This window comes from Sarcophilus harrisii, chromosome 1 (assembly GCF_902635505.1).
Source record: "Sarcophilus harrisii chromosome 1, mSarHar1.11, whole genome shotgun sequence".
NCBI lineage: Eukaryota > Metazoa > Chordata > Mammalia > Dasyuromorphia > Dasyuridae > Sarcophilus > Sarcophilus harrisii.
This window is the reverse complement of record NC_045426.1, coordinates 501,801,050-501,826,962: the sequence shown is the minus strand read 5'-3', so window position 1 is coordinate 501,826,962 and position 25,913 is coordinate 501,801,050. Positions and strand designations below refer to the sequence as shown.

The window sequence follows — 25,913 nt, the reverse complement described above, 5'->3', positions numbered from 1 at the left end:
GAAGAAAATACCATGCTTGGGCACTGTAAGGGAAAAGGGCACAGAGGAGAAAGAAAGATACAGAGATAAAGGTAGAGAGAGAAAGAGAAAAAGGAAGAGAGAAAGATAGAGTTGTGTTTTTTAATTGGATCTTGACATCCAAGATAATAATCTTTAAATCCTTTAGAGAAAGCAAAGGAAGCAGTTTTGTTTAGTGGAAAGAGCAGTATCTCTGCAATCAACGGGATCTTGATTACAATACTGTTTTGAGGTTTACTACCTTATTGATTTGGACCCAGTCATTTACTTCCCCTGGGTCTCCTCATTTCTTCATGTATAAAATGAAAAGGTGTGATTGGATGTACTCTGAAGTCCCTTCCAACCAGATTGAATTTTGGCTCCTCTAATTCTGTTCCTTTTTACTTTACTTACTTTAATTTACTTACTCCTTATTTTACTCTTTACTTTACAATAGACTTGTAAACACAACACTGCAGGGGCTCACTGTGACCAGTGTTCACCAGGTTTCTATGGGAATCCTTCTAGAGGGACATCAGAAGACTGCCAGCGCTGTGCATGTCCTCTTACAACTGCCTCCAACAAGTAAGTGGCAAATTGCATACTGAAGAGCCCTGAGAGTCTTATATTGTTCCTTTACTACACAATCAATATTTATTATTATTTATAAAAAAAAACCTGACCTGTCATTGACAAGTTATTATTTATCCCCAGGAAAGAACTCTAGTTTTATTGTTCTTGTTCTCTAAATATGAAATGAAAATAAAGAGAAAAATGGTATATTTTGTATTTAAATATTTCAGAGATTTGTGATTTCATTGCTTTGTGGAGGAGGTGAATCAACAAGCAGTGATTAGCATCTATTATGTGCCAGGAACAAGATATATAAAGATAAATATGGGATAATTCCTGACTTTAAGAAGCTATAAGGGAAAAAAACAGGTACACAATAAGCAGATACAAATATATTCAAAGCAAATATCTTCAAGATAATTTGGCAAGAGAGAAAAATTAGGGAAGATTTCATGTAGGATAGATATTCTTCACTAGGGATTCCAAGAGGTGGTGGTGAGAAGGAAGTGCATTCCAGATACTGGGGAGAGCCAGTGCAAAGACACAGAAGTTAATTACATCTATAATATTCTGATCAGGCCATTGATTATGAATATTTCTGAATTTATCCAGCCTGGGCTTAACAGAAGATGAACATTTAGCTATATTGTGTCTGTTTCTGAAGCCTGTCTATTGTTTAGAATTGTCATGTTTGTACTCCATTGGAACAGTCTTTGAGAATGTGGGATTCTTCCTATATCATAAAGAGAAATTAGAATGGAACTCAAGAAGTATTGTGGTGCATATGTATATAAATATATACACATGTTTTCTATCACAGCATCCGTATATGTAGGCATGGATGTGTATATATATATGTGTGTATGTGCATATATATATATATATGTGTGTGTGTGTGTGTGTGTTTATATTCATGTATATTCATATATGATATGCATTTGTGCTTCTCTTTATATACGGGACAGCGAGATAATAGAGTGTTTAGAGTGCCAGCTCTGAAGTCAGGAAGACTCATCTTACTGAGTTCAGATCTGATCTCAGGCATTTACTTACTGTGATCCTGGACAAGTCTCTCCACCTTGTTTGCCTGTTTCCTTATTTGTAAAATGAGTTGGAGAAGGAATAGCAAACCACTCACATTATCTTTGCCAAGAAAACTCCAAATGGGGTCACAAAGAGTTGGACATTATTGAAAACAATGAAACATCAACAATGAAAATATGTTTATATACAGGGTGTCCCAAAAGCCTCAGTTCAGCTTCAAACTTTAATAGCTTAATCTAATTAATTAAATCACTTAATTATGATGGCTTGAAACTACATTGTCTTTTAAATACTCTGTATGTATGTATATGTGCATACGTGTGCATATATGCCTCTAGTCTATTTAGAGAGAGAAAGGGAGAGAGAGAGATAAATATAAGTGTGCAAACACATATAGTGATGATTGCTACATATGGAATCAAAAGTGATCATTAGTGATCAAAAGTGAAATTAATTTTCAGAAAAATACGCTGAGAGGTGGTTTTGCAGATCTTGAAAGAGATCATGCATCAAACCTTTGCATGAAATCTCCTCCGCTGCTTTGCTCTGCTATTGATCATGTAATAATCACAGGAATAAGAAGGAAGAAATAGGCCTTTAAAATGTTTAGAAATGTAACATTATCCAGAGGCAGAAAAACATCTTTTCATCAATATTTTTTATTAGTTTCAGCCCTACCTGCCATTTGGATGATGGAGATGAAGTTATCTGTGATCAGTGTCAACCAGGATATACAGGAATGTGGTGTGAGAGGTCGGTTCTTTTTATCTTTTTGAAAGGTTATATTTTCCATAGTATGTACTTTAAAAAAATACCTTTATTTGTTTAAACATTCTTTTCTTTTTACATTTTGAGTTCCAAATTCCTTCCTTCCCACCCTATACACTGAGGGGTAAACAAAATTATAAAAATTATATGTGTGAAAATTACATAAAACTTATGTACATTTTTGCCATATTAGAAAAAAAAAGAAAATGAGAAAATTATACCTCATTTGCACTCACAGTTCACCAGTTCTCTTTCTAGAGATAGATAACTTTTTTTTTCAATCTTGAATCCTTTGAAACTGTCTTGGATCCTTGTCTTGATTAAAGATTCTTTTTTTAATCTTGATTTTCAGATAGGTTAATAATTCTTAAATAGTCTCTCCTTGATCTATTTTTCTAGATCAGTTGTCCAATGAAATATTTCATAGTTTCTTCTAATTTTTTATTCTTTTGACTTGGTTTTATTGTTTCTTGATGTTTCATGGAAGCATTAGCTTCCAATTGTCCAATTCTAAATTTTAAGGATTTATTTCCTTTAGTGAGCTTTCATACCTTTGTTTCCCTTGGACTAATTTTGCTTTTTAAGGAGTGCTTTTCTTCAGTGAATTTTGATGTCTTTTTCTTTTTATAATCAATAGGCCAGTTCAATGAGGGTTTTTTAAGGTGTTATTTTTCTGCAATATTTTTGTGCCTTTTTAAAAACCAAGATGTTAATTATGTTTGCATTTTTTGCATCATTCTTATTTCTTTTTGCAGTTTTTCCTCTACCACTCATTTTTTTTCCTTTACCTAGTCCAAAAATTCTTCTTGGGGTTGGTCCAACTGGCATTTTTCTTTGAGGCTTTATTTATAGCTGTTTTCACATTGTTTTTTTCTTCTGAGTTTGGCCTTGGTCTTCCCTACCGCCATGGTAGTTTGTTTTTTTTTTTTTTCTTTTAACGTCAAGTCCTTTTTTGTTGTGTATTTCTTGGCATTGAAATTTATGTTAGAGTTGGACTCTGCTTACCTGGGAGTCAAGAAGTACTGTCTCAAATATTAAGCTGTTTTTGTGTGCTGTTTTCAGAGCTAATTTAGAAGATCTGCAAGTTTGAGTGTTTTTAAGATGGTGTGATCTAGAGAAGAGGTATAATCACTGCTCTCTAGTTATACCTTTTGATTTTTTCCCAGGAAAAGCCCCTGTTCTCTTGCCCCTATTAGCATTCCTTTTGGTCACGGAACTGTGACTAGAAGTGCATATAAGTAGTAGAGTTACTAACCAGTACCTTCTGTACTCAGTGTTTAGCAAATGAGCCTCTGTAATTTCTTACCAGTTGGCCCCTTCTATTAAGTCCTGTGGGCTGAGAGTTCTTTAAGCAATTATCGTTATTGCCATCGCAGTGGCAACTTCCAATGCTTACCTATAGTACTGAATCATATATGTTCTTAGCTAGCTCTGCCCTTGGTGTCATAGATCTCTTCTGCTGACTTCCTAAGTTTTCAGGTCTTCAGCAGCAAAAATGTCTCATTCTGATTTTTTTTGTGGCCCCTGATTCTCCAAAATTTGATTTGAGGAGTTATTTTAAAGTTGTTTGGAGGAAAATATTGGGAAAGTTCAGTTGGTACTGCCTGTTCAACCATTTTTCTTTAATATGTATTTTTAATATAGTTAAATATTTTTGAAGTTATGACATAATTCATATCTTAAAAATAGAATTTTATCTGATTTCATGATTCTCCATACATTTTTACATTGCATTTTTTTAAAAAGGTGAATTTAAATAAAATGTATATTTTCATATTTTTAAGATCTTCATGATACACCTTTAAAATGATTTAAGAGGCTCTTTAATCTATTGCAAAAACAGACTTGGGAGTTACTAGTGTATTTACACATACATATTTAAAAGATTATTATATGGAATTCTCAGACTATAGATCATTTGACAAACCAAGGCCATTTGAGCAAATTAGAAAATTATATTTGTCACATTTAAGATGCACTTTATTACACTTTTAAAAAATGTTAAATCATGAACAAAGAGCAAATTAGGTTTTTGAATGACCAAACCAAAAGAGTTGTATTGCTGTCTCTATAAATCTTTTGCAAAATAGTAAGTGTAATTGAATAACCAGGCAGAGAATCTCTGAATTGTTAGGGAAATTTCTTGGCCAATTGTACTTAGTTTGACCTTGCTCTCAAATGTTTATACAGATGTGCCGACGGTTACTATGGAAATCCAACAGTACCTGGGGAAACTTGTGTCCCATGTGATTGCAATAGCAATGTGGATCCTCTGGAAGTTGATCACTGCGATACAGTCACAGGAGAGTGTTTGAAGTGTATTGGGAACACAGAGGGCCCTCACTGTGAGAGATGTGCTGAAGGCTTCTATGGGGATGCTCTTGTGGCTAAAAATTGTCGTGGTAAGTAGATAGTGGATGAAATAGACCATATTAATTATCACACTATGTTTACATAGCAAAACAACTTTTACACTATAAAGTAATTGTATTGGGTGACCATTGTCATTGATATTCCTGCCTAGATTTCAAACTGGTTAATTCAAGCAGACCAATTTCTCCTCTTTCTACCTGATTTCTAATGAAATTAAAATATATAGAAAAAATTCAAGTACATCTTAGGAAAGGGAGGGTTATGATACTGACTTAACATGATGGAAGATGGATGCTAAAAAAAAAAACTGGTTGGTAATGAGGATGTTAATTAAACTAATTAAGTGGATGTGATTTTATGTTACAAAAAAGAGAAATAAATCCTGTTAAATTAATACTGTTTAGCAGCATTTGCAAAGCCCTTGTCAAACAATACATACAGTTCTCTTTCTTTGACTTTAAAATTATTGCATTTAGAGGTGACCTAGGAAAAGCCAATAAAAGAAGTCTTTTATTAATATACCATGGTGAGGGATGGGCAAACTTATAGTGTGACAGTGATATTTTTATGTGCAATTCTGAAGTAAGATTGTGATGGGGAAGGGCAGAGAGAAGTACTTTTGAATTGTAGAATTGCTAAAATGCAAATTTTGTCAAAAGAAAAATAATGATGGTATAACTGTCATGGGAGAAATATGTTTTCATAGTAATTCAAGTTATTGAAAGTATAAGTATAGATTGGGTGTACAACTCAGTGAAATGTGCTATGTGTACCTATGTAAAAATTTTTATCATGGAGAAGGATGAAATGATCTTCTTCAGTCATTGTAATGAATTTTCTATTTCATTTTTGGGGAACATTTTAGCTTGTTCATGCCATGGAAGCAGCTCTCTTTCCAGTGTTTGCCATCATGAAACTGGTCTCTGCAAATGCAAGCCAAATGTTATGGGACAACATTGTGATCAATGCTTGGTAAGAAATGTGGACAAAATGGGAATGAAATAGAGTTAAAATAATTTTATGTTTCCAGTCAAATCTTTTTCTGTTATTAAATAGTGAATTTTGTGTGTGTGTGTGTGTATGTGTGTGTGTGTGTGTATGTGTGTGTGTAGAGAGAGTGAGGAAGGAGCAGTTGTAACTATACCCTAACTTTGCTTTTTAAAGTTGATTCAAAGTATATCATTTTCTTGCCTTTCTAAAAGTGTTAAAGTGGGCTTGATTAATATATTTGATTCTATATTATTGATAAAGCACATATTTGATTCTATATTATTGATAAAGCTTATGTATTTAACCTGTAAAATAGTTTTAGGATGATAGTTATATTTAAATTGACATCATATGTGATTTTTATTTATTTAAATATCAATAATTAATGTTATTTATAATTAAATATGTGTATTTAAGCATATTGAAAATTATTAAACTATTTTGCAGGTCAAATTATTAAGCAAACTATTTCGAGAGAAGTTTTATTAATTCTAGAAGATATACATGTATGTACATATGTATGTGTGGACACACACATGATGTTCCAAAAATTAAGACTTTTGAACCACCCTATTTATATTATAGATTGTTTAAAACTATACTAAGATTTTTGAAATGCCCTGTATAAATTTCCTTAGCGATGTTTTTGTTCTTACGATTTTTTTCTTTACTTTCTTGAACAGGATGGCTTTTATGGTTTGAACACAGGACTTGGTTGCCTGCCATGCAACTGTAGCCAGTTAGGTTCAGTGTCTGAAAACTGTAGTGATGAGGGGCAGTGTTACTGTGTGCCAGGAGTTGCTGGGCAAAGATGTGACCGGTGTGCTCATGGCTTTTATGCATATCAAGATGGCAGCTGCACACGTAAGTATTCTATTCTATTGTCCTTTTTATGTGTTTTTATGCTAAGCATACTTTCCAACAAAAGTTTTTAAGTTTCTTTAGGAGCCAAGGAAAAAGTTCTTGGGAAGAATTAGGAAGACTAGAGAGAAAAGATTATTCAGATTAAGCAAGCTTAATAACCCATTAGATTAAGTAATCATAATAATTTATTAAGATTAAGTAACCTAATCAATTTTTATAACAGCTTTGATTTATTCTTTATCTCATACTTTTAATTTTTCAAACACATTCGTACTAATGATTGAAAAATTATAGATTTTGTAAATTCCCAAAATGAATGCCTATTTCTTAGTAGCTTAGCATTATTTGCCCCTTCTAAAATACATCTTGTGAGGAAACAAAATTGTGTTGAAAACAATGATGGGAAATTACTTATATACCTCTTTTAAACATTTTTAGGAATATGTGATGTTTTACTGATGTTATATGTATCACATAAAGAGTGTTAAGCACTTAAGGAAGTGATAGTCAATGAATAGTCTGTTCAGTTAGCATTTTAAGAATACTACTAAATTAAGGGCATATTAAGGAAATATTTCATTTTTCCTATATATTTTAGTTACATTTTAAATAATGTTATTAGGTCTTTCACTTAGTGGGCACTAATAAATACTTGCAGAATTAATGCTACAAAAATGTTAGCCTTTCTTATTTATATATACCATCTAATGTTTGTATATAAAATTAATGAATCAAAGTTTAATCATATAATCATACAGTGAAATTGAGTCTCTTCCCCCTTATTTATCATAACATTTATTTCATATTTATATTTTGTTGGAGTTGTGATTGTCAGTGAGTTGTGTTCCACCAATACTGAAATGTCTCCTGCATTCCCTTTTCATATTCTGGAACAGTTATTCATCTACTCCCCTAACTTTTATAGAGAATCTACTCAATATTCTATAACTCTTCCTCTTCCTCTTTCTATACTCTTTTAATTTGAGTTTCAGTATAGCCTTATCACCTTTACAGCAGTTCTCTCTCATTCTTACTACATGAATAGTCTGCCAACTTTTCCAAAAATTATCACTAATAATATTTCTTATCATTGCATCTTATATAGCAGTCATCACTGGTTAAAAAATATTCATTGTCCTTTCAGATTTCTCTAAATTTACTTATTCTAAGATATTAGTGTTGCAGAATTCAAAGTCATATAGTATTACCAGGGAAAAACTAGTGTTAAACAATTGGGTCTTTGCTGTATGCAACAGTTTGAAATTTTGAAAACACTTAAGATTTCCCAATATGTTATATAGGAGGACTCATTTTAAAATAAAAGTTTGTAATTATCCTACATATTTGAAAATTATAGTAATGATTTCTGCTGAGTGGATCATAGGATCATAGGATTGGAATGGGAAGGGACCTCAGAAGACATGACTGATGGCCTTCATAAATTATTTTATATTTTACATCTCAGTCTTTGGAAGAATTTTGGCAATATGTACTTTGTTTAGTGAAAATGCAAAACTTCATTGATTTTGGCTGTATGACATAACTTTAAAAAGGTAATAGATAGAATGAATAAAAGGTAATATAATAGAATAATGGTTTCTAAATTTGTTCCACAAATACCAGCATGCTTCATCCTAATCTTTGACTTCTCCCCAAATTCTCCCGATTTCATTTCCAATTTTACATTAGCTTTCTTCCTTCACTCATGTGTTCAAACAGGTTCCACCAAACATCACAACTTCCTTTGGATCTTTGTGAATCATTGTCATATAAATCATATGAATCATTTGCCAAATAAAACTCTGTTTAATTTGTTTCTCTTTTTCTACCTTCCCCCCCCCTTTTTTTTCTCTTGTCCTCATTATATCCTTCCTAATGAATATCTCTGTGGCCCTGAGGACTGACTCAAGCATGTCTTACAGTGGGGTCCTTTGAAAGTGGAGAAAAACCATTATATGGGCTCCATTTTAGGAAACCACCATACTAGATGTATTGTGAAGATCATTCAATTATTAAATAAAAGTGTTTTATTATTTGATATTTTTTTCATTTTCATTAAATAGCTAATACTTCAAATCCTCACTTGGGAAGGAAAATAATTTTTTTTCTTATTACAGCTTGTAACTGTCCTCATACTCAGAATACCTGTGATCCAGAATCCGGGGAATGCATCTGCCCTCCTCATTCTCAAGGTTTAAAGTGTGAAAGCTGTGAGGATGGGTACTGGGGACGTGATCCTGAGCTAGGATGCAAGGTACCTAGTGATGGCTAGAACCATTTAAATTAAAAGGAAAAAAATTTTAGAATGTTCATTTTGAAATTGTGTTTCTCACTTGATATCATGATTATAACATGCACTTAAAGCCTTAATCTCAAAAATTGTTTACTATTGGAGTTTTGAATATTGTTTAGATTTATTTATTAAGTATTTAATTCACTAAATATTTTAATTCAATTAAAATTAAATTATTTTAACTAAAATTTATTTTGTCATTATTTTAAAATTTATTTTTAATTAAAATTAAAATATTTTAAGATATATATGTTTTAAGTCAACTTAGCTTTCAGGAATAAATAAGAAGGAAGAAAACAAACAAAAAGCCTAAAACAAATTCATTCTATCTTTGTATTTTGGTAAGATCTTATTGTGGACATTGAGGCTATCATGCTCCCCGGCTCCCAAAGAATTTTGTGATCGATTCTATGTACCTCACAACATTTTTGAACATCTATCCTAATTAATGGCAGCTAAATGATATAGTAGAAAGTGTGCCAGAATAAGGAATACCTGAATTCAATTTGACCTCAGATATTTACTATGTGTGTGGTGACTCTGTTCAAGTCACTTAACCCACTATTCCTGTTTCCTCTTCTATAAAATGAGCTGGATAAGAAAATGGTAAACCACTCCACTGTGTTTGTGCCAACAAACCTTAAATGGAGTCATAAAGAATGAGATGAGACTGAAATGATTCAGCAAAACAATGATTGGATTGCTCGGTTTCTTTTTGGCATACTACTAAGGAATTTCATTTCACAATATGAATACTACATATTTTAATACCATTTTAGATGTAATTATGCAATGAATCTATTTGTTCAAGTGAGAAATAATGTAAAATACTTCATTTTGAAGACATTTGCTTCTTCAAAACACTAAATTCTTACCTAATCTGCTACAGTTAAAATAGCTGTGCTTCCCAGGGATTAGTGAAATGGCAATTTACTGAGATCTATATGCTATTATGATCATCCTTAATTTGGACTATTAAGTTTTCTCTGTTTTTAAAACAAAGGAAATAAGTGAAAGTCAATTACTGAATTTGAACTTTAAGGTGATTCTTCTGTCAATCAATCAACAACTTGTCACATTTTAACACTAAAAATACTCTGCTATGCATTAATCACAATATTAGGGAAATGAGACTGGGTCCAGAAGAGCCACAAATTGACAAGGAATAGTCTCTGGAATCTTTATATAGAATGCAAAGTGATGCTATGGGAGAATAGTAGAATAAGGTTTTCCCCCTTCTTTGGGACTTTCCTCTAATGCTAATACAGACATTATGAAAACTCAAAAACAAATAAGAACAACATCAAAGTAAATTCCATGAGAACTCAAAACCAAAATAAGTTCCATTGTGTTTCTTTTAGGCTTGCAATTGCAGCAGCATAGGATCAACTAGTCACCAGTGTGATTTGTCAACTGGCCAGTGCTCCTGTAGAGAAAAATATGGAGGACAAAGCTGCAATGAGTGTGCTTTAGGTTTCCGAGATTACCCAGATTGTGTGTCCTGTGACTGTGAAATAAGTGGTACAAAAGGAGAAACGTGTGATGAGAAACAAGGTGTTTGTAGCTGTGAAGAAGAAAGTGGCACTTGTTTTTGCAAGGTATTCTCCATAAACAAATTTCTATTTCTTTCTCTTATTCCAATTTCATATTTCTTTCTCTTCCCCATTTCAAATCAACCACATACTTTGAAACTTTTCCCTCAAGGGCAACTCATGATAGAAAAGTCAGCAGTAATTTGTGAGTCCTGTTTAATGTTAATGTTGAGTCCTCAATAACCTAAAACTCAATGGGCATTTTGACAGAACAATGGCTGTCTTCTTTAAATGGGATTTTAATGGTTTATAACAATAGTCAGAGTTGACAGTACCAGTCTGAACAACACAAAATGACTTCTCATTTGTTCCATTTGGCTGAGTCACTAATCTGTTTTGAATATAAAAGAATAAAATAGATTACCCAGAGTGCCAAGAAGATTTGCAGTTGAATAATGCTTATGTGATTATATCACATTACATGTGCTGGCCTAGAACTGAAGAAAACTAGTGGATATTAGTAGATATTAGCAGATATTTGATTAGAAAAGTGGAAAAACAGTATCATATTTAGCTAACAATTTTTACCTTTTTGTGCAGTGGGGATGCTTTTTTTTTAATTTGACAATTTGAAATCATATTTTGTTTGTTATAAAATTCTTTTTCCTATGAGGTTAAAAAATGTCAAAACTAATTTTGCCTTTTAAAAAAATCATAGAAAGTCTTAATTCCTAAAATATATGGAGTTCTTGTCATTTAAAAAAAACACACTATATATTCAAGGCAAACTGGACCATTAACTGTTTCCCATCCTCTATCTGCTTGCTGTCTCTATACCTTCACAGAGGTCATTCTCTTGAATATGTTGTCTCTTGTCTCTGCCTCTCAATTCTTAGGTTCCTTCATGGTTAAGTTTGGTGCCGTTGGTTAAGTGTCTAAGTCTTGTAGATGTTAGGATCTTTGCTTTAGATTTTCTTGCATTTATCTATTTAGGTACATGTGCTATCCCCAATGTAAGTCTATCAACTCCTTCAGGTAATGGAGTATATATATATCTTATTTTTTATTATGGATGCCCAGCACCTTCTACAAGAAACTTGTATGGAGAGGACACAATAAATATTTGCTAAATTGATTTGAATACCTTGGTAAAAGGTAAAAGAGAAAAGAATGTCATTGTGAATACCTCGAAGAAAGAAAAAATGGGAAATGATAGTAGGACCAAATAACTTTTTTAATAAAGAAAGAACTTCCTTTATCTTTTCCAAGACGAATTATTTAGATATGTATATGTATATTCTCTCTGTCTGTTTCTCTATGCATCTCTCTCCCTCTCTCTCTCTCTCTCTCTCTCTCTCTCTGTCTCTCTCTCTCTCTCTCTCTCTCTCTCTCTCTCTCTCTCTCTCTCTCTCTCTCTCTCACACACACACACACACACACACACACACACACTCACACACACACAAAAGTGAATACTTAGCCAATTTCAGAAAAGGGAAAAGTTTTTTTCTTTACATTCGTTGATCTTATTGGTGAATATCTCAACAACTGAATCTGTGCTTATTTGTAAGACTTACTATTTAATTTTCTTTTAGAATCTTTTATCTCCACTTTAATGACATATTTAACAAAGTGCTGTAAATTTAATGTGAAATTAGTCTGGGATAAGGATGACCTTATTTTTATTTGGAGTTCTGAAGTTCATTTTTAGGCAGCATGATAGATTTGATAGCACTCTATCAAAGCAGGAAGAACTGCTTCAAATATAGTTTCAGATACTTATTAGCTGATTAATTTGGGGCAAACCACTTAACCTCTGCCTCAATTTCCTCATTTATAAAATAGAGATCATAATACCACCCATCTCCCAGGATTATTCTAAGGATCAAAAGAGATAATATGTGTAAAGCTCTTTGCAAAATTTTATGTAAATGCTGGATATTTTTATTATTTTGGCATGTCTTAAAGGATCAGAAACATTTGTTTTTTGGGTTTTGAGTTCATCTTGTATATTGGATTATATTTGTAAAAATATTTATAAAAACAAATAGAAAGTCATGTGCTCTTAGGTTTGAAAACTTTACTTGCTTGATGTTATCTTTGAGTTTATACTCTTAATGCACATAATGTTTTTGGAAACAAGTTTCCCATTCTCAAAATAAAAAAAGTTTGAACCTTTTGTTTTCTCCATTAGGAAAATGTGTTTGGTCTTCACTGCAGTGAATGTAAGACGGGAACTTTTGCACTCCACAGTGACAATCCTTTGGGCTGCTCTCCTTGTTTCTGTTTTGGAATGACACGTTTCTGTTCAGAATTAGAAGGATATGTTAGAATCCCTGTAAGTAATATAACTTTACATTTGAATTTTATAGTTCAATATATATTGGTAACAATTTTCTACTTTTCCAGCTTTTTTCATAGCAGAAATGAGAATCATTGCAGAGATGTCAAGGCTGGTAAATTAAATCTTATTATTTTGTCAAGACCACTCTCAGAGACTTGACATTTGATGTTAGACTCATTAAAAGTTTTTGTTCTTCTCATAATGGACAGCGGACATAAGAGGAAACAGAAAAGAAACAATTCAGCATGTCAGAAAAACTCTGAGCTAGAAAACTGTAGAACAAGATTTTAGCTACTAACTCACAGCATGACTTTAAGCAAGTTATTTAATCACTAGGTTTATTTATTTCATCATCTATAATGTTTAGCAACTGGATGAGAATTAGATTGAATAGATTATCTCTAAGATCCTTTTCAAGTTAAAAAACATTATGAAATTTTTTTTCAGTTCTAATACTTCTTGCCTTCTCCCTTGCATTTGACACTATTGACTTCTTGATTGTCACTATTAATATTTTTGCCTCCTTAGGTTTTCGTGATATTCTTATGGTAATACTAGTAACTCTCTCATTCTCTTTTGTGAGATTATATCCTGCCCTGCCACTGAGGAGATACTCCAGGGATCTGCCCTAAATCTTCTCCCCTTTTGTCTCTGTATATATTCTCTTTTCATTGTCTTTTTCATAATTTCTATGTAGATAACTCCCACAGTTCATTTCTCCTCTGAGCTCCAGTTTTTTATACTAACCCTATTTGTCTCACAGGCATTTCATTCTAACTATATCCAAAATCAATGATTATCTTTCTCAATGCAACCTCCTTATTTCTCTATTTCTGTCGAGGAGGACTTCTTTTAGTCATTTAAGTTTATGATCATGGACCATTAACTTGTACTAAAGCTATCTAAAAAGTTGCCAATTTTTTTCTATCTTCCCAACATCTCTCATATCTAACACTTTCCCTCTCTATTCACACCAAAACCTCCCTCATGTAAACAAACATCTCAAATGGACTACCCTATCAGCCTCCTGATTGGCCTCCCTGCCTCAAAGCTTTTCCCTCTCCAATCCATCTTCCATGTAGCTGTAAGATTGATGTTCCTAAAAATATATATGTCAACCACATCATATAGTCAAGAACCTTCAATATTCTCATTTTCTCTAGTATAAAATACAAACTTCTCAATTTGGCATTTGAAGCTCTTCACAGTCTTTTTCCAACCTATTTTTCTAAGTTTATTTCACTTTACTTCCTTGTATACTCTACATTCTAACAGCATGTTTCCTGTTTTTTATTTGCAACATTTTATCTCCTTCCTCCATGCTTTAGCACAGAATGTTCTCCCTTCTTATTTCTCCTATTGCAATTCTAGCTCATTTCAAGACTCAGTTTAATGCCATCTTTTTAAAGAGACTTCACCTTTTTCATCCTCTTGTGAGTTTTTCTCAAATCACTTCATTTCATTTGTATTTTGTATTTTTAAAATTTGTGTATGGGTTGTTTTTCCTCAGTAAAATGTAAGCTTCTTGGGGTAAAAACTTTCTTTGGTACCTTCAGCACCTAATACAGTACCTGGCTTAATGATTGCTTGATGAATTGAATGGATTTTTATGATTCCAACCAATTCCATTTTCTTGCTTGTTAACAAGTGAGATAAATAATGAGGGTACAAGCAGCTTGAAAAATGTTAAAATGTGATTTTAAGATTTCACTTTTTAGTTCTGCCCCCTTAGTTCATACAACTGATAGTTATTAATATAACAATTTATAGGTGTAACAGCTTGAAGTATTTTCAAGAATTTTAATCATTATGTTTATGTTAAACAAGCAATTGTTCCACATACTAAAATGACAAATTAGTTGTCTTCTATCTTACTGTTCATTCATTTATTTGTAAAACTCTTTTCTGTCCTTGAAATTCATATACATTATTCATTAGTACTTGCAATCAAGTGGCTTTTTTCTCCCTGTGATATATAGATAACCCTCACCCCGGATCAGTCTATTCTGCGTGTAGTTTCCCAAAGCAACCTTGAGGGAACAATAGAGGGGGTGTATTACCAGCACCCTGAGATTTTATTGGATGCCGTCGCTGTTAGACAGCATGTGAATTCAGAACCTTTTTACTGGAGGCTACCAGATCAGTTTCTGGGAGATCAAGTAAGTGATGACATTTAGAGACAACATTAATTTGAATATTCCAAAATTGGAATAGATAGATATAATTAGATGACTTATAAATAAGAAAATATAATTTTTTCCTCTATAGACTGATGGATCTTTTTTAAAAAGCATATACTATACCACCAAGAGTCCTTAATTAAAATTTAAAAACCTCATCAAAGTTAATCAATTTTTATTTTTAGTCTCTTTAGGATGAAACTATCTGATAATTTCTATCCAGAAGCATTTAAAGATTTGGAGGAAGACCTGAATTCCAATCCAGGCTTAGACACTTATTTACCTGTGTGACTTTGGATAAGTCATTTAACCTCTCAAAATTTCCAAAACCATAAAATGGAAATGATGATAATAGAATTGTTTTGAGGTTCAAATGATATAGTATTTGTAAAGCGAGTATCAACAGTGTACTCGCACATAGAAGATACTTAATAAATGCTTGTTTTATTCTTTCATATTATTTAAAAGTAGCATTCAAATTTAGATTATATTGAGATCTCATATGCATGTAAAACATAAAGCATTTCAAGTAAGTGCAAATAAAATTCTTCCAAGAAAATACTTTTTGGAGTCAAAGAAATCTGAAAATTGATTATTACTTAGTAACTTTTATTTTGAGAAAGTTCTGTTGTCTTCCTTTTGAGATGAAGATATTTCATTGCTATACCCACTCTTACCATTTATGATTTATGATCTCTTTATTAGAAAGAGAAGGGGGAAATTACTTTATACACTTAAGTTTGTATCTTAAAATTTTTGTTCCCAATCTTATAATTAAAATTTAGTTATTAAGTATAACTAAATGTTTCTTAGAACTTTTTCTAAAAAATATTTTCCGCTGCAGTTGTATAATACTTTGTGTGGAGTACTCTAAGAAGAAAGACTAAGTTTGTAATAGAGACTCATGGATTTTTATTCAATCCTCTTTTTTCTGTATTTCTTTTGCATGAAAAAATGTATGTTTAATGGTCCTTGTCAAGTTCGTTCAAAAAAAAGAACATTTGGAGAGAAAAGTTTAGAAGAAAGAAGACAAATTTCTAAACTGTAGGAAATACTGGGGATTAAATATTGCATGCCTTTTAATATCTGATAGTTGAGAGACAGAAAGAAATAATATCATGCATTTTATGAATAGCTACATAATCTTGATGAAAGGCCTTTTAAAATTAAATTCTTAAGATTTTATTGCAAATGTAAAAACTAATGACAGGAACCTTAAAGTGAAATATTTTTAAGTCAATGCTCTTTTACAGAAATAAATGTAATAATTTACTTTTTCAACAGCTCATGGCCTATGGTGGAAAACTAAAGTACACAGTGGCTTTTTATTCATCAGATGGTATTGGGACTTACAACTTAGAGCCACAGATTCTGATAAAGGGTGGCCGCACCAGTAAACTTGTCATTTACATGAATATCCCTGCTCCAGAGAATGGAGTGAGAAAGGAACAAGAAGTAGACATGAAGGAGGTAAATAAAATAATCATTTTCCTTAAATTCTTTGATAAATGTATAACTATTATTAATTTAGTGAGTTGGTAAAATATATATTACAGGAAATATAAAAAATAGTATCTTTCATGAACTATGAACACTATGGGACTGGGGAGGTATCTGGAAATTGGTTTAAAGTTTATAGCCTCAAAGGAGGCTAAGTTCATTTTAATTAGGTTCAGTAGTAAAGGATTCTTGCATTCTTTTCATGGTATGATGGTCATTAGGGCACAGAAATGGGAAAGAGGAAGGTCTCCAAATCTAGCTTGAATGTGAAGATTGTTTGTGTTGGGGAAACTTGGCTGGTTCTGGGAAAGAAATATGTACAAATGGGTATTTTGGGGAATTATTATGAAAAGAATACTTCTTTATGTGTGAATATGCCACTAGGAATTTTTTGTGAATTTTTCTTTGATCAAATCTATTTCTCATCCACAGAATATTTGGAAATATTTTAACTCTGTGTCTGAAAAGCCTGTAACACATTCAGACTTTATGTCAGTTCTAAGCAACATTGATTATATTCTTATCAAGGCCTCATATGGTCAAGGATTATTACAGAGCAGGTAGAGTATTCTTAACTTTTGCTTCTTCTAGACTTTCAAATATCTCTCTTCTTCTAGAGGCAGAAGTAAAGATTCTCTCTAGTCTCAGCTCTACTTCTATATTTACTTAATACTTTTCTTTCTATATATTGTTTCTTCCTGGTTCTACCACTAACTAGCTATGTGACCTTGAGAAAACTATTTAATTCTTAGAGACCTTAGTTTCCTCACCAATAAAATATTTGAGGGAGGAAGAAGTGGATAAATGTATAGTTAAAACTATCTTAAATACTCTCTAACTCTAAATTTTCATGATACTTTTCAATCATAAAACCAATGTAGACTATTAGCCCCCCCTTTCACATGAAGTTACATAGTAATATATGTGAAAGTCATCTAAAAAGTAAGTCTATAAATGGAGCTTAAGACTATGACTCTAAACTATTCCTGGGGAAAATACTTTGAGGACAGGGAGGCAATAAGGGTTAAGGGACTTGCCCACAGTCATATAGCTTGTAAGTGTCTAAGACCAGATTTGAGCTGAGGTCCTCTTGATTCTAGGATCTGTTCTCTATCCACTTTGTTACCCAGCTGCCTCTCTTGGGAAAAGTACTAATTATTTTGGGGTCTTGGATCTTTAGCAAAAACCATATCAAGGGATAGCAAAGAGATGATAGAATAGTTTTTTGTGACATATAGGTGAAGTTTGTTGTAATCTGTGAATAAATATGATGGTGATATACAGAAATAATGCACAATTATAAAATATTTTAATGCAACACAACAATTGTAGCAATAATAATAGAGATTTCCTGACATTGTTTTACTCTCTATTTTGGGGGAGAGATGGGACACATGGAAAAATTCCTTCAGAGAAGTATAGACATGAGCATTGCTTCTTTTTCATTAATACATTGGTCTATTAATTTTTAATTTGCTTGATTTTTCTCCCAGCCTTTCAACATCCCTAAAAACCTTAGTTCCAGTTTTCTTAAATTGTTGGATTTTTAAAAATTGTTAAATCACTACCTTTACTATTAAACTTCATTTGCAGCCTGGGAAAGAAAGTCTTCCACATTAGGAAGAAAAACTGTGGTTTCCTACTATTTGCAAAATGTCGTTTTCTTGCATTTTATATATATATATATATATATATATATATATATATATATATATATATATAACATACGTTATTTACCACATAATTTTGCACTGACCAGTGCCATGTCACAGAAATGTTCTTAGCAAAATATTACTAAACCTCATTCAATGTTGTGAAAATTTCCTATAATATTTATAACATTGCTTCATTTCTTCCCATGAAGCTTTGAAATTTCTTTGACTGATGTTCTCTTTTTGTAGATTCAATTAATGACCTCTCTTTATATTTATGATGTGATGATGTTCAGTCATGGTAGTTACATCTGACTCTTCATGACTCTATTTGGGGTATTCTTGGCAAAGATACTAGAATAGTTTTCCATTTCTTTTTCCAGCTCATTTTACAGATGACGAAACTGAGATGAACAGAGTGAAGAGACTTCTTTATCATTATAATATAACTAATAAGTGTTTGAAGTCAGATTTGAACGCAGGAAAATGAATCTTCCTAACTCTAGACCTGGCACTTTATCTCCTATGTCATCTAGTTGCTTTCATGATACTTGTACCTAAGTCTTATTTTTTTCTGACTTCTTATTGAACTATTTCCTAGAATTGCAAATATTTCAATGGAAATTGGAGTAAAGGCTGAAGAGATGCACTCCAAGAGAGAGGTAGCATACCTTTTAGAGAATTGTGACTGTCCTCCTGGATATGCTGGACTTTCATGTCAGGTACCAAATAACTGCTAAAACTGGTTTTAGCACTTCCTTATTTTGACTTAAATACTTTTCTTTACTATCACTATGCAGTCTAAATAAGACTCCTATTTTTCTTCTTTTTTGTCTCTTCACAGGATTGTGCACCTGGATACCATAGGGCAAAACTTCCAGAAGTCAGTGTCCGAGAATCCCGGCCTCTGATAGCTCCATGTGTGCCATGCCATTGTAACAATCACACTGAAACCTGTCATCCAGAGACTGGGAAGTGCCTGGTATGTGGCTTGTTCCAAATGTTCTCACTTGGTTAGATTTAAACCAAGAAACTATATTTCTTCGTTATTACTTTCTATCTCTATCCATGCACATCCCTGTGTACTGCCTTCTGTTGTCTACAAATCTGATGGTCATTTCTAATAGAAGAGCTTAATGAATTTTCTTGTGCCATTAGTGGAATAGAGGTATCTTATTAATTTAAATTTTTAATATAATTTTTGCTTTAAGATATCAAAATGGTGGACTTTGATAATGAGTCATTTTGTTTTAATATTGAGTCTTTATTAGTTGTATTAATTAATAGTTACATTATATTACATATTTATCATAACATTTATATGCTATATAAGTATCTATTAATCAATAGCTAATTAATTATTAACTGATTATTAAAATTCAGGATCAGTCTAAGTTATCTCATTTGATGAGAAGAATGCTCTCAAAAGTGATTGTCTCATTAAAGACTTGTAATAATCAAGACTCAACCTTTAGAGATCAGTTTCTTTTTTGTAAAGAATAGCCCTCATCTTGAAATTGTATTGTAAAATGTGAGTACTTCTAAGAGGGAATTATATAAGAAGTAGTAAAAAAAAATTGAAAGCTTTAGTTTGAATTTTTATAGGATAATTTTCTTCCAGAATTTAACAAATGCCAAGTGACATGAAAGTCCTGTTTTCTTTAAGTGATGAAATGACGTGCACATCCTGGAAGTGGAGGATAATGAAGACAAAGCATCCTTTTAGACTCAGGCTTAGCTACATTATTTCTAATCCTGCATTCTTCTCCTTTTTGGCTGTAGTTTGTGTGGTAATGTGGTAACTTGGCAAAATAATCATGGTGAAGGGTTCACAATATGTACTAAAATATAAAAAGATGACAAAACATTGTTATTTTCATATTTTTTTCAAAATCTACATTTCAAAGCAAATTAATAGAATATGACCTGGGGCTATAGGCCTTTAATCTTCTTTTCTATATTTAGTAGAGTGTCAACCCAGAATAGTGAATAGAGAGTGACCTGAGACTCAAGAAATCCTTCCACTGCCAGATACTGACCTGGCAGTTGTTTAATCTTCCATTGTTCTGGGTAACTCTTTATGAAGTTGCAGAGAAGATGCTAATAATTGCCATTTGTAGAGAAATTTCTTTATTTGGGAATTGCCCATGTCAATGGAACTACAGGCCTCTGGTCCTTATTCTATTAAGTTCTTTTATATGTATATATATATAATATATATATATTATATATATAGTATTTTCACTCTCTGTCTCTTACTTCACAGTGCTATTCCCCTATAACTTCAGAAGTTATTTTTAAGGAGTTGTGATGGTTAAAAACTTTGACTTTGCAGCCTGTGAGGTGATAAACATACTTTATTTCTAGTTGCAGAGTTTAATGACAAATATTTCCATCAATAATGTTATGATTCTATCATAATGTTTTTAAACTTTTTAAAGGTAAAATTGATGAACTAATTACTTTGAACTTACTACATGCAGATCATGTATTCTATTCAAGAAATCCCTAAATTAATTGCTTAGTGAAGGCATAGTTAAAGCACCCATTGTGACCATTTTCTTGCATGCCTGCCTTTTCAGATTAAAATGTATTCCTAAGTTTCTGATAGCATAGTTTATAAGGAAAATTTTTTTAAATTTTTTTCAAGTTTTCTCAGTCCCTTTTGAATTATTGAAAAATCTTTGAATAAAAACTTTAGAAGCTCAGAATAGAAACAGAATGTCACATACCAGAAAATTTATATAAGTGGAAAAGAAAACATATACATAAATATACATACACATATATAAGGGGAAAGAGAAAAGGGAAGATGAAGCAGAAGATTTTCCTTCCTTAGCTATGTATCTGTAACAAGATATGCTGATACTGAATATAGCAATAATAGCAACAGCTAACATTTGTAAAGTACTTTAAAGTTGGCAAAGTGCATTACAATAATTGTTTCATTTGAGCCTGACAACCCTGGGAGGTAGCTGTTGTTATTATTACCCCATTATACAGATAGGGAAACTGAGGCAGGCAGAACTTGTGTGATATTTGCTCATCAAGGTAGGAAAAATTTGAAGCAGAATTTGAATTAAGGGCTTCCTAACTCCATGTCCAATGCTCTAGTCATTTAGCTGTCTATGACTGAAAAAGACCATACTTTTAAGGATCTTGATTTCATTAGTAAGTTCTGTACTCACTATATATCAATCTACCTTCATCTTGGTAATCTATTTAGAGGAAAAAAAGAAAAAAAAAACAACCTTATTTATTCCAAAACTAACCAGTTAGAAGTTGAACTTATCCAAGCTCATTGTTAGATAACAGAGTCTATTATTCGTCTTGGCTTGAGGCCCTTCTAGATTGATTTCACCCATTAAAGAATGTACTTTACTGGCATAGCCATAATAAAGCCAAGGTCACCTGAATCAGGCCTGGATTTTCAACTTCAAGCAACTTTCCTCAACCTTGTTTTCTTTTTACACTTTCTTCTGTGCTTATTTTCAAACCCTTTTTGCTTCTTTCTCTCAATATCAGATTCCTCTTTGCCCTGCCAAAAAGGTATTTATTTATGAGGATGACCTTCCTAAATAACAAGGTTGCACTCTTAACTATTGGGATTACTGAAATGGAATCTCTTAAAGGACTAATAACTTTTATGAGGGAGGACTTTAGGGCACTTTTACAGATAAACATTAATGTTGCATTCTGTATATGCATTTGGAAATGTATCCAATGAGCGTAATCCACCATTTTGTTAGATTATTTTTGTAAAAGGAATAATAATAATAATGATACATTTTTCCACTACTGGGGGGAAAACCCTATGAAGAAGTGTTTGAGAAAGACTTTAGGAAAGAAAAGATAATCAATTAAAAGACTTTCTCATCAAGTACTTAACTTTTTGTTATTAATATTTTATTTTTTGGATAATAGAATTGCAGAGATAATACAGTTGGTGATCACTGCAATGTGTGTGCTCCAGGATACTATGGAAAAGTACTCGGCTTTACCAGTGACTGCTCTCTTTGTGCTTGTCCCAGAACCAATGCCAGGTAAATATAGATCAGATTTTTTTACTTATTAAAGGTAAATGAATGGCACCTTCACTTGAATCCATAGTAGCTATTCATAAATAGACAAATGGTTTGAAATTTTTTAATGATTCAAAGAATTAGCATAAACCAAATGTCATTTATATAGTATAATATATACATTTGCTTTTACCAAAAATTGAACCATTTTATATATATATATATATATATATATATATATATATATATATATATATACACACTCACACACACATATGTTTAACATCTCTAAACTTAAAGGGCACTGGAAGTTCTATATTATAGACCTGAAAGTCTATTATTTCTTTTTTTTTTAATAGCTTTTTATTTACAAGTTATATACATGGGAAATTTTACAGCATTGACAATTGCCAAACCCTTTGTTCCAATTTTCCCCCTTCTTCCCCCCCCCCCCCCCCCTCCCCCAGATGGCAAGTTGAACAATACATGTTAAATATGTTAAAGTATAAATTAAATACAAAATAAGTAGAAAGTCTATTATTTCAGTAATTTATTTGAGAACTTTTATTCTCAAGGTTCAACAGAAAAGTTTTCTAATTAATATAGGTCACTCACTAATCTGCTAATATCTTTTTTCTAAGTTCACATATTTTTCGAACTTCATATATTTGCTATACATTTATTTATTGAGTGTCCCTGATATATATACGTAATAACTTAGCATATTGTATATGTCTCTATTACATTGATTATATGCCTAGATATCTTTTTTAAAAAATTATTGTTAGATATTTAAATGAGTGTCTAATATGAGCCTTACAACATATAAGTTGACAACAGTATAATATAAGTTGAAAATAACATTGGATTTATAGTTTTTGTTTGGTTCCTGAGTGTCTGTATGTACTAGTTTTGTTAACTTGGCTTTTTTGAACTTCAATTTCCTTATCTGTAAAATGATGAGAATAATAATGCTTTTACTTACCTGCTTCTCAGATGAGATAATATAACTAAAGATACTTTTAAAGTATTTACAAGTGGAAGTTCTTACAATTGTAATGCAAAGTATGCATCATAAAATGTGAATCTTAAGAGAAATGTTTATAGCACTGGACTTCTAAAAACCCCAAAACAATGATCAACTCTTCTTTCTTTCTCCAGCTTTAGTTCAACCTGTGTCCTGGAAGGTGAAAATGATTTCCGGTGTAATGCCTGCTCTCTAGGATATGAAGGACAGTATTGTGAAAAGTGAGTTGAGACATCATCCTGTAATTTTTGAACATGTTTGCATCTTTAATTCTATAATAAATTCGTGGCTTTGGAAGATTATTTTATTATTAATTTATAGGAAATTCTTTATGCATTACTATAACAATTATGATAAATATAATATATTAAAGAATAATAGAGATATCATTACTGAAATAGCCTAGGAGGCAATTTAATTTGACACATGAATTACTAATTATGAATGTTAAAGATATAAAGCAAAAGTCCTTCATTTCTTGGTCTGACAAATAAATACCCTTCATTCACTAAAAAAAAAAATACCCAATCCACCCCATTGGAAAATAAATATTAAAGATCCTACATTCTTTGAATTGTTCTACTTGGCTGACTGATGATTATAACTTCTGTGCTTCATTATTTTGAAATCTATGATTTCATCTGTGTGGATAATCAAAGCAGGCCTCATTCCCTTCATGCTGTTGTATACAATCTTCATAAACTGCTGTGACCAAAATAAATGTATTACCTATTGTTTAGTTCTTAGGTTTGTTGTCCAGATGGTACGCTTGGCAAAGCACCTCCTCCATTAGCATAACTTTTAAGAATACAGGTGCATCTCTATGCTATGATATTAGTAAGAATCTTATTTTTATAAAAAACAATTTTTAAGGAGGTGGAAGAAAGCTGTAAGAAATTACTAATTTGAATTGTGTATTTAGTCTTTTTTTCCCCCACTTTTCTCCAGGTGCTCCTCTGGCTTCTACGGAAATCCTATAAAGCTGGGCGGGAGTTGCCAGCCATGTGACTGTGATCCAAATGGCTCTGTTCACAGTTTTTGTAACACCACTTCTGGGCAATGTATCTGTAAGCCAGGTGTGACTGGCCATGCCTGTAATGAATGTGAACCAAGGCATATCCTGGTGGAAAGCAAATGTGTTTGTATGTGTTTTTCTTTTAATGTTTAAAAAAATTTTAATTCTTCTTATGATCAATTCAATTGAATTGTTTGTTAAAAATGGCACAGCTTTGATGGTATGATGTATCTCTGGGATCTAAAAGTGGTATTAAAAAAAACTAGTATTAGATTACTATAGAACAGATTCAACTTTCAATGGGATATTTCTGAGAAGGAGCAGCTTGTTGTGGATAGGAATTATAGGAGTCATGCACTCTGGATGAAACAAAAGTTCAGTCAGTTCATTGGAAGAAAAAAAAAGTATTACCAATTGTGCCATTCAAACTCCTATAAATTCTGCAACTTAATATTACAGATTTTTTTTGATAGATACAGTTTAGCAACAAAGGCAACAAAAATCAGGTAGAAAATTTGAATGATTTTATTCATGATAGTAACAAAGTCTCTGGAGAAAGTAGAAATAATATATAAAAATGTGGTTGTTAGTTCAGGGTCATGACAACAAGGAATTTTTATGGTTAAAAAAAAGAAAAGGTTTACAGTAATCTGTTCCATTAGCACCTGATGAAAAATTGTGTTATAGTAATTCTGAGAAACCTTGAAATCTATAGTCTAGTCACAAAAAAAGAAAAAAGTTTCAGAATTAGTTGGAATTGATCAAATAGTAAGTTTAACTTGATAGAAGCAACATGTATTGACAAAGAAAATCCCAACAGCTTTCCCCCCCAGTGATTTCACTATGATGTTCAGTTCAATCTTTTGCCTTTTGAATACATTTAATGATCTTTGTCCCTCACAACAACTTTGAACTAATTTAAACATCTTTTTTTTTCCCTTTAGCTTGTGATGATGAATGTGTAGGTGTATTGTTAAATGACTTGGATAATATCACTGATGCTATTTCCTCTGTGAATCTCACTGGAATCATTCCTGTCCCACATGGAATTTTATCCAACTTGGAAAATACAACTAAAAATCTCAGGGTAAGTGCTTCAATTATGAAATACTAATTAGTTGAACATGTTGATACATCAATTACCTTTATATTGGTTGGTGAATACATACATGATGCTTGTTCAGATATCTCTACATGTGTATGTAGAAATAGTTACATATGCATTTAAATATCTGTAGATGCAGAGATATACATATACATATATATGTATGTTTACATTTGTAGAAGATATCATATATTTACATGTTTGGGTTGCATGATAATTTTTTCTGCTTTCAGTTAAATATATATGTATGAAAATTTTAGTTTGAATACATCTAGCTAAACATATGGAAACGATGATAAATGTTCTATAAGAGTGACCATCAGAGCTGGTTCCACTTCAAAACAATAATTTGAAGTACTTTCATCTATTCAATTCACCCAAAATTTACTGAATATCAAATATAGAAATGCTTGACTAGTATCTTATCAGTTTTATCAGGTTTTTTCATTTAAAATCTGTTTTTAAAAATATTTCTGCATATTCAAAACTTAATTTTTAAAGTTGATTTCTATAGAATTGTTTTCTTTTGCCACGTTAATATATGTTATGGAGAAAGCACTTATTAGTATGGATTTGTGTTGTCATGATTTAAAACTAACAAAATAAAATTAGTATAGCTCTCAAAAAAATAATT

At 31.8% G+C, this 25,913-nt stretch overlaps 1 protein-coding gene across 1 annotated transcript in view; it reads left to right on the top strand.

The window, feature by feature from the left end:
* LAMA1 (laminin subunit alpha 1) overlaps nucleotides 1–25,913 on the top strand; it is a 184,648-nt gene that overhangs the window by 89,966 nt on the left and 68,769 nt on the right. Inside the window, exons 17-33 of the mRNA XM_012541536.2 lie at nucleotides 455–582; nucleotides 2,281–2,367; nucleotides 4,573–4,784; nucleotides 5,621–5,727; nucleotides 6,429–6,609; nucleotides 8,727–8,863; nucleotides 10,264–10,500; nucleotides 12,629–12,772; nucleotides 14,758–14,937; nucleotides 16,243–16,428; nucleotides 16,891–17,018; nucleotides 18,712–18,832; nucleotides 18,955–19,092; nucleotides 22,035–22,153; nucleotides 23,294–23,380; nucleotides 24,108–24,301; nucleotides 25,119–25,261. Of these exons, the coding sequence (XP_012396990.1) occupies nucleotides 455–582; nucleotides 2,281–2,367; nucleotides 4,573–4,784; nucleotides 5,621–5,727; nucleotides 6,429–6,609; nucleotides 8,727–8,863; nucleotides 10,264–10,500; nucleotides 12,629–12,772; nucleotides 14,758–14,937; nucleotides 16,243–16,428; nucleotides 16,891–17,018; nucleotides 18,712–18,832; nucleotides 18,955–19,092; nucleotides 22,035–22,153; nucleotides 23,294–23,380; nucleotides 24,108–24,301; nucleotides 25,119–25,261 (2,529 nt within the window). The remainder of the gene's footprint in view (nucleotides 1–454; nucleotides 583–2,280; nucleotides 2,368–4,572; nucleotides 4,785–5,620; nucleotides 5,728–6,428; nucleotides 6,610–8,726; nucleotides 8,864–10,263; nucleotides 10,501–12,628; nucleotides 12,773–14,757; nucleotides 14,938–16,242; nucleotides 16,429–16,890; nucleotides 17,019–18,711; nucleotides 18,833–18,954; nucleotides 19,093–22,034; nucleotides 22,154–23,293; nucleotides 23,381–24,107; nucleotides 24,302–25,118; nucleotides 25,262–25,913) is intronic.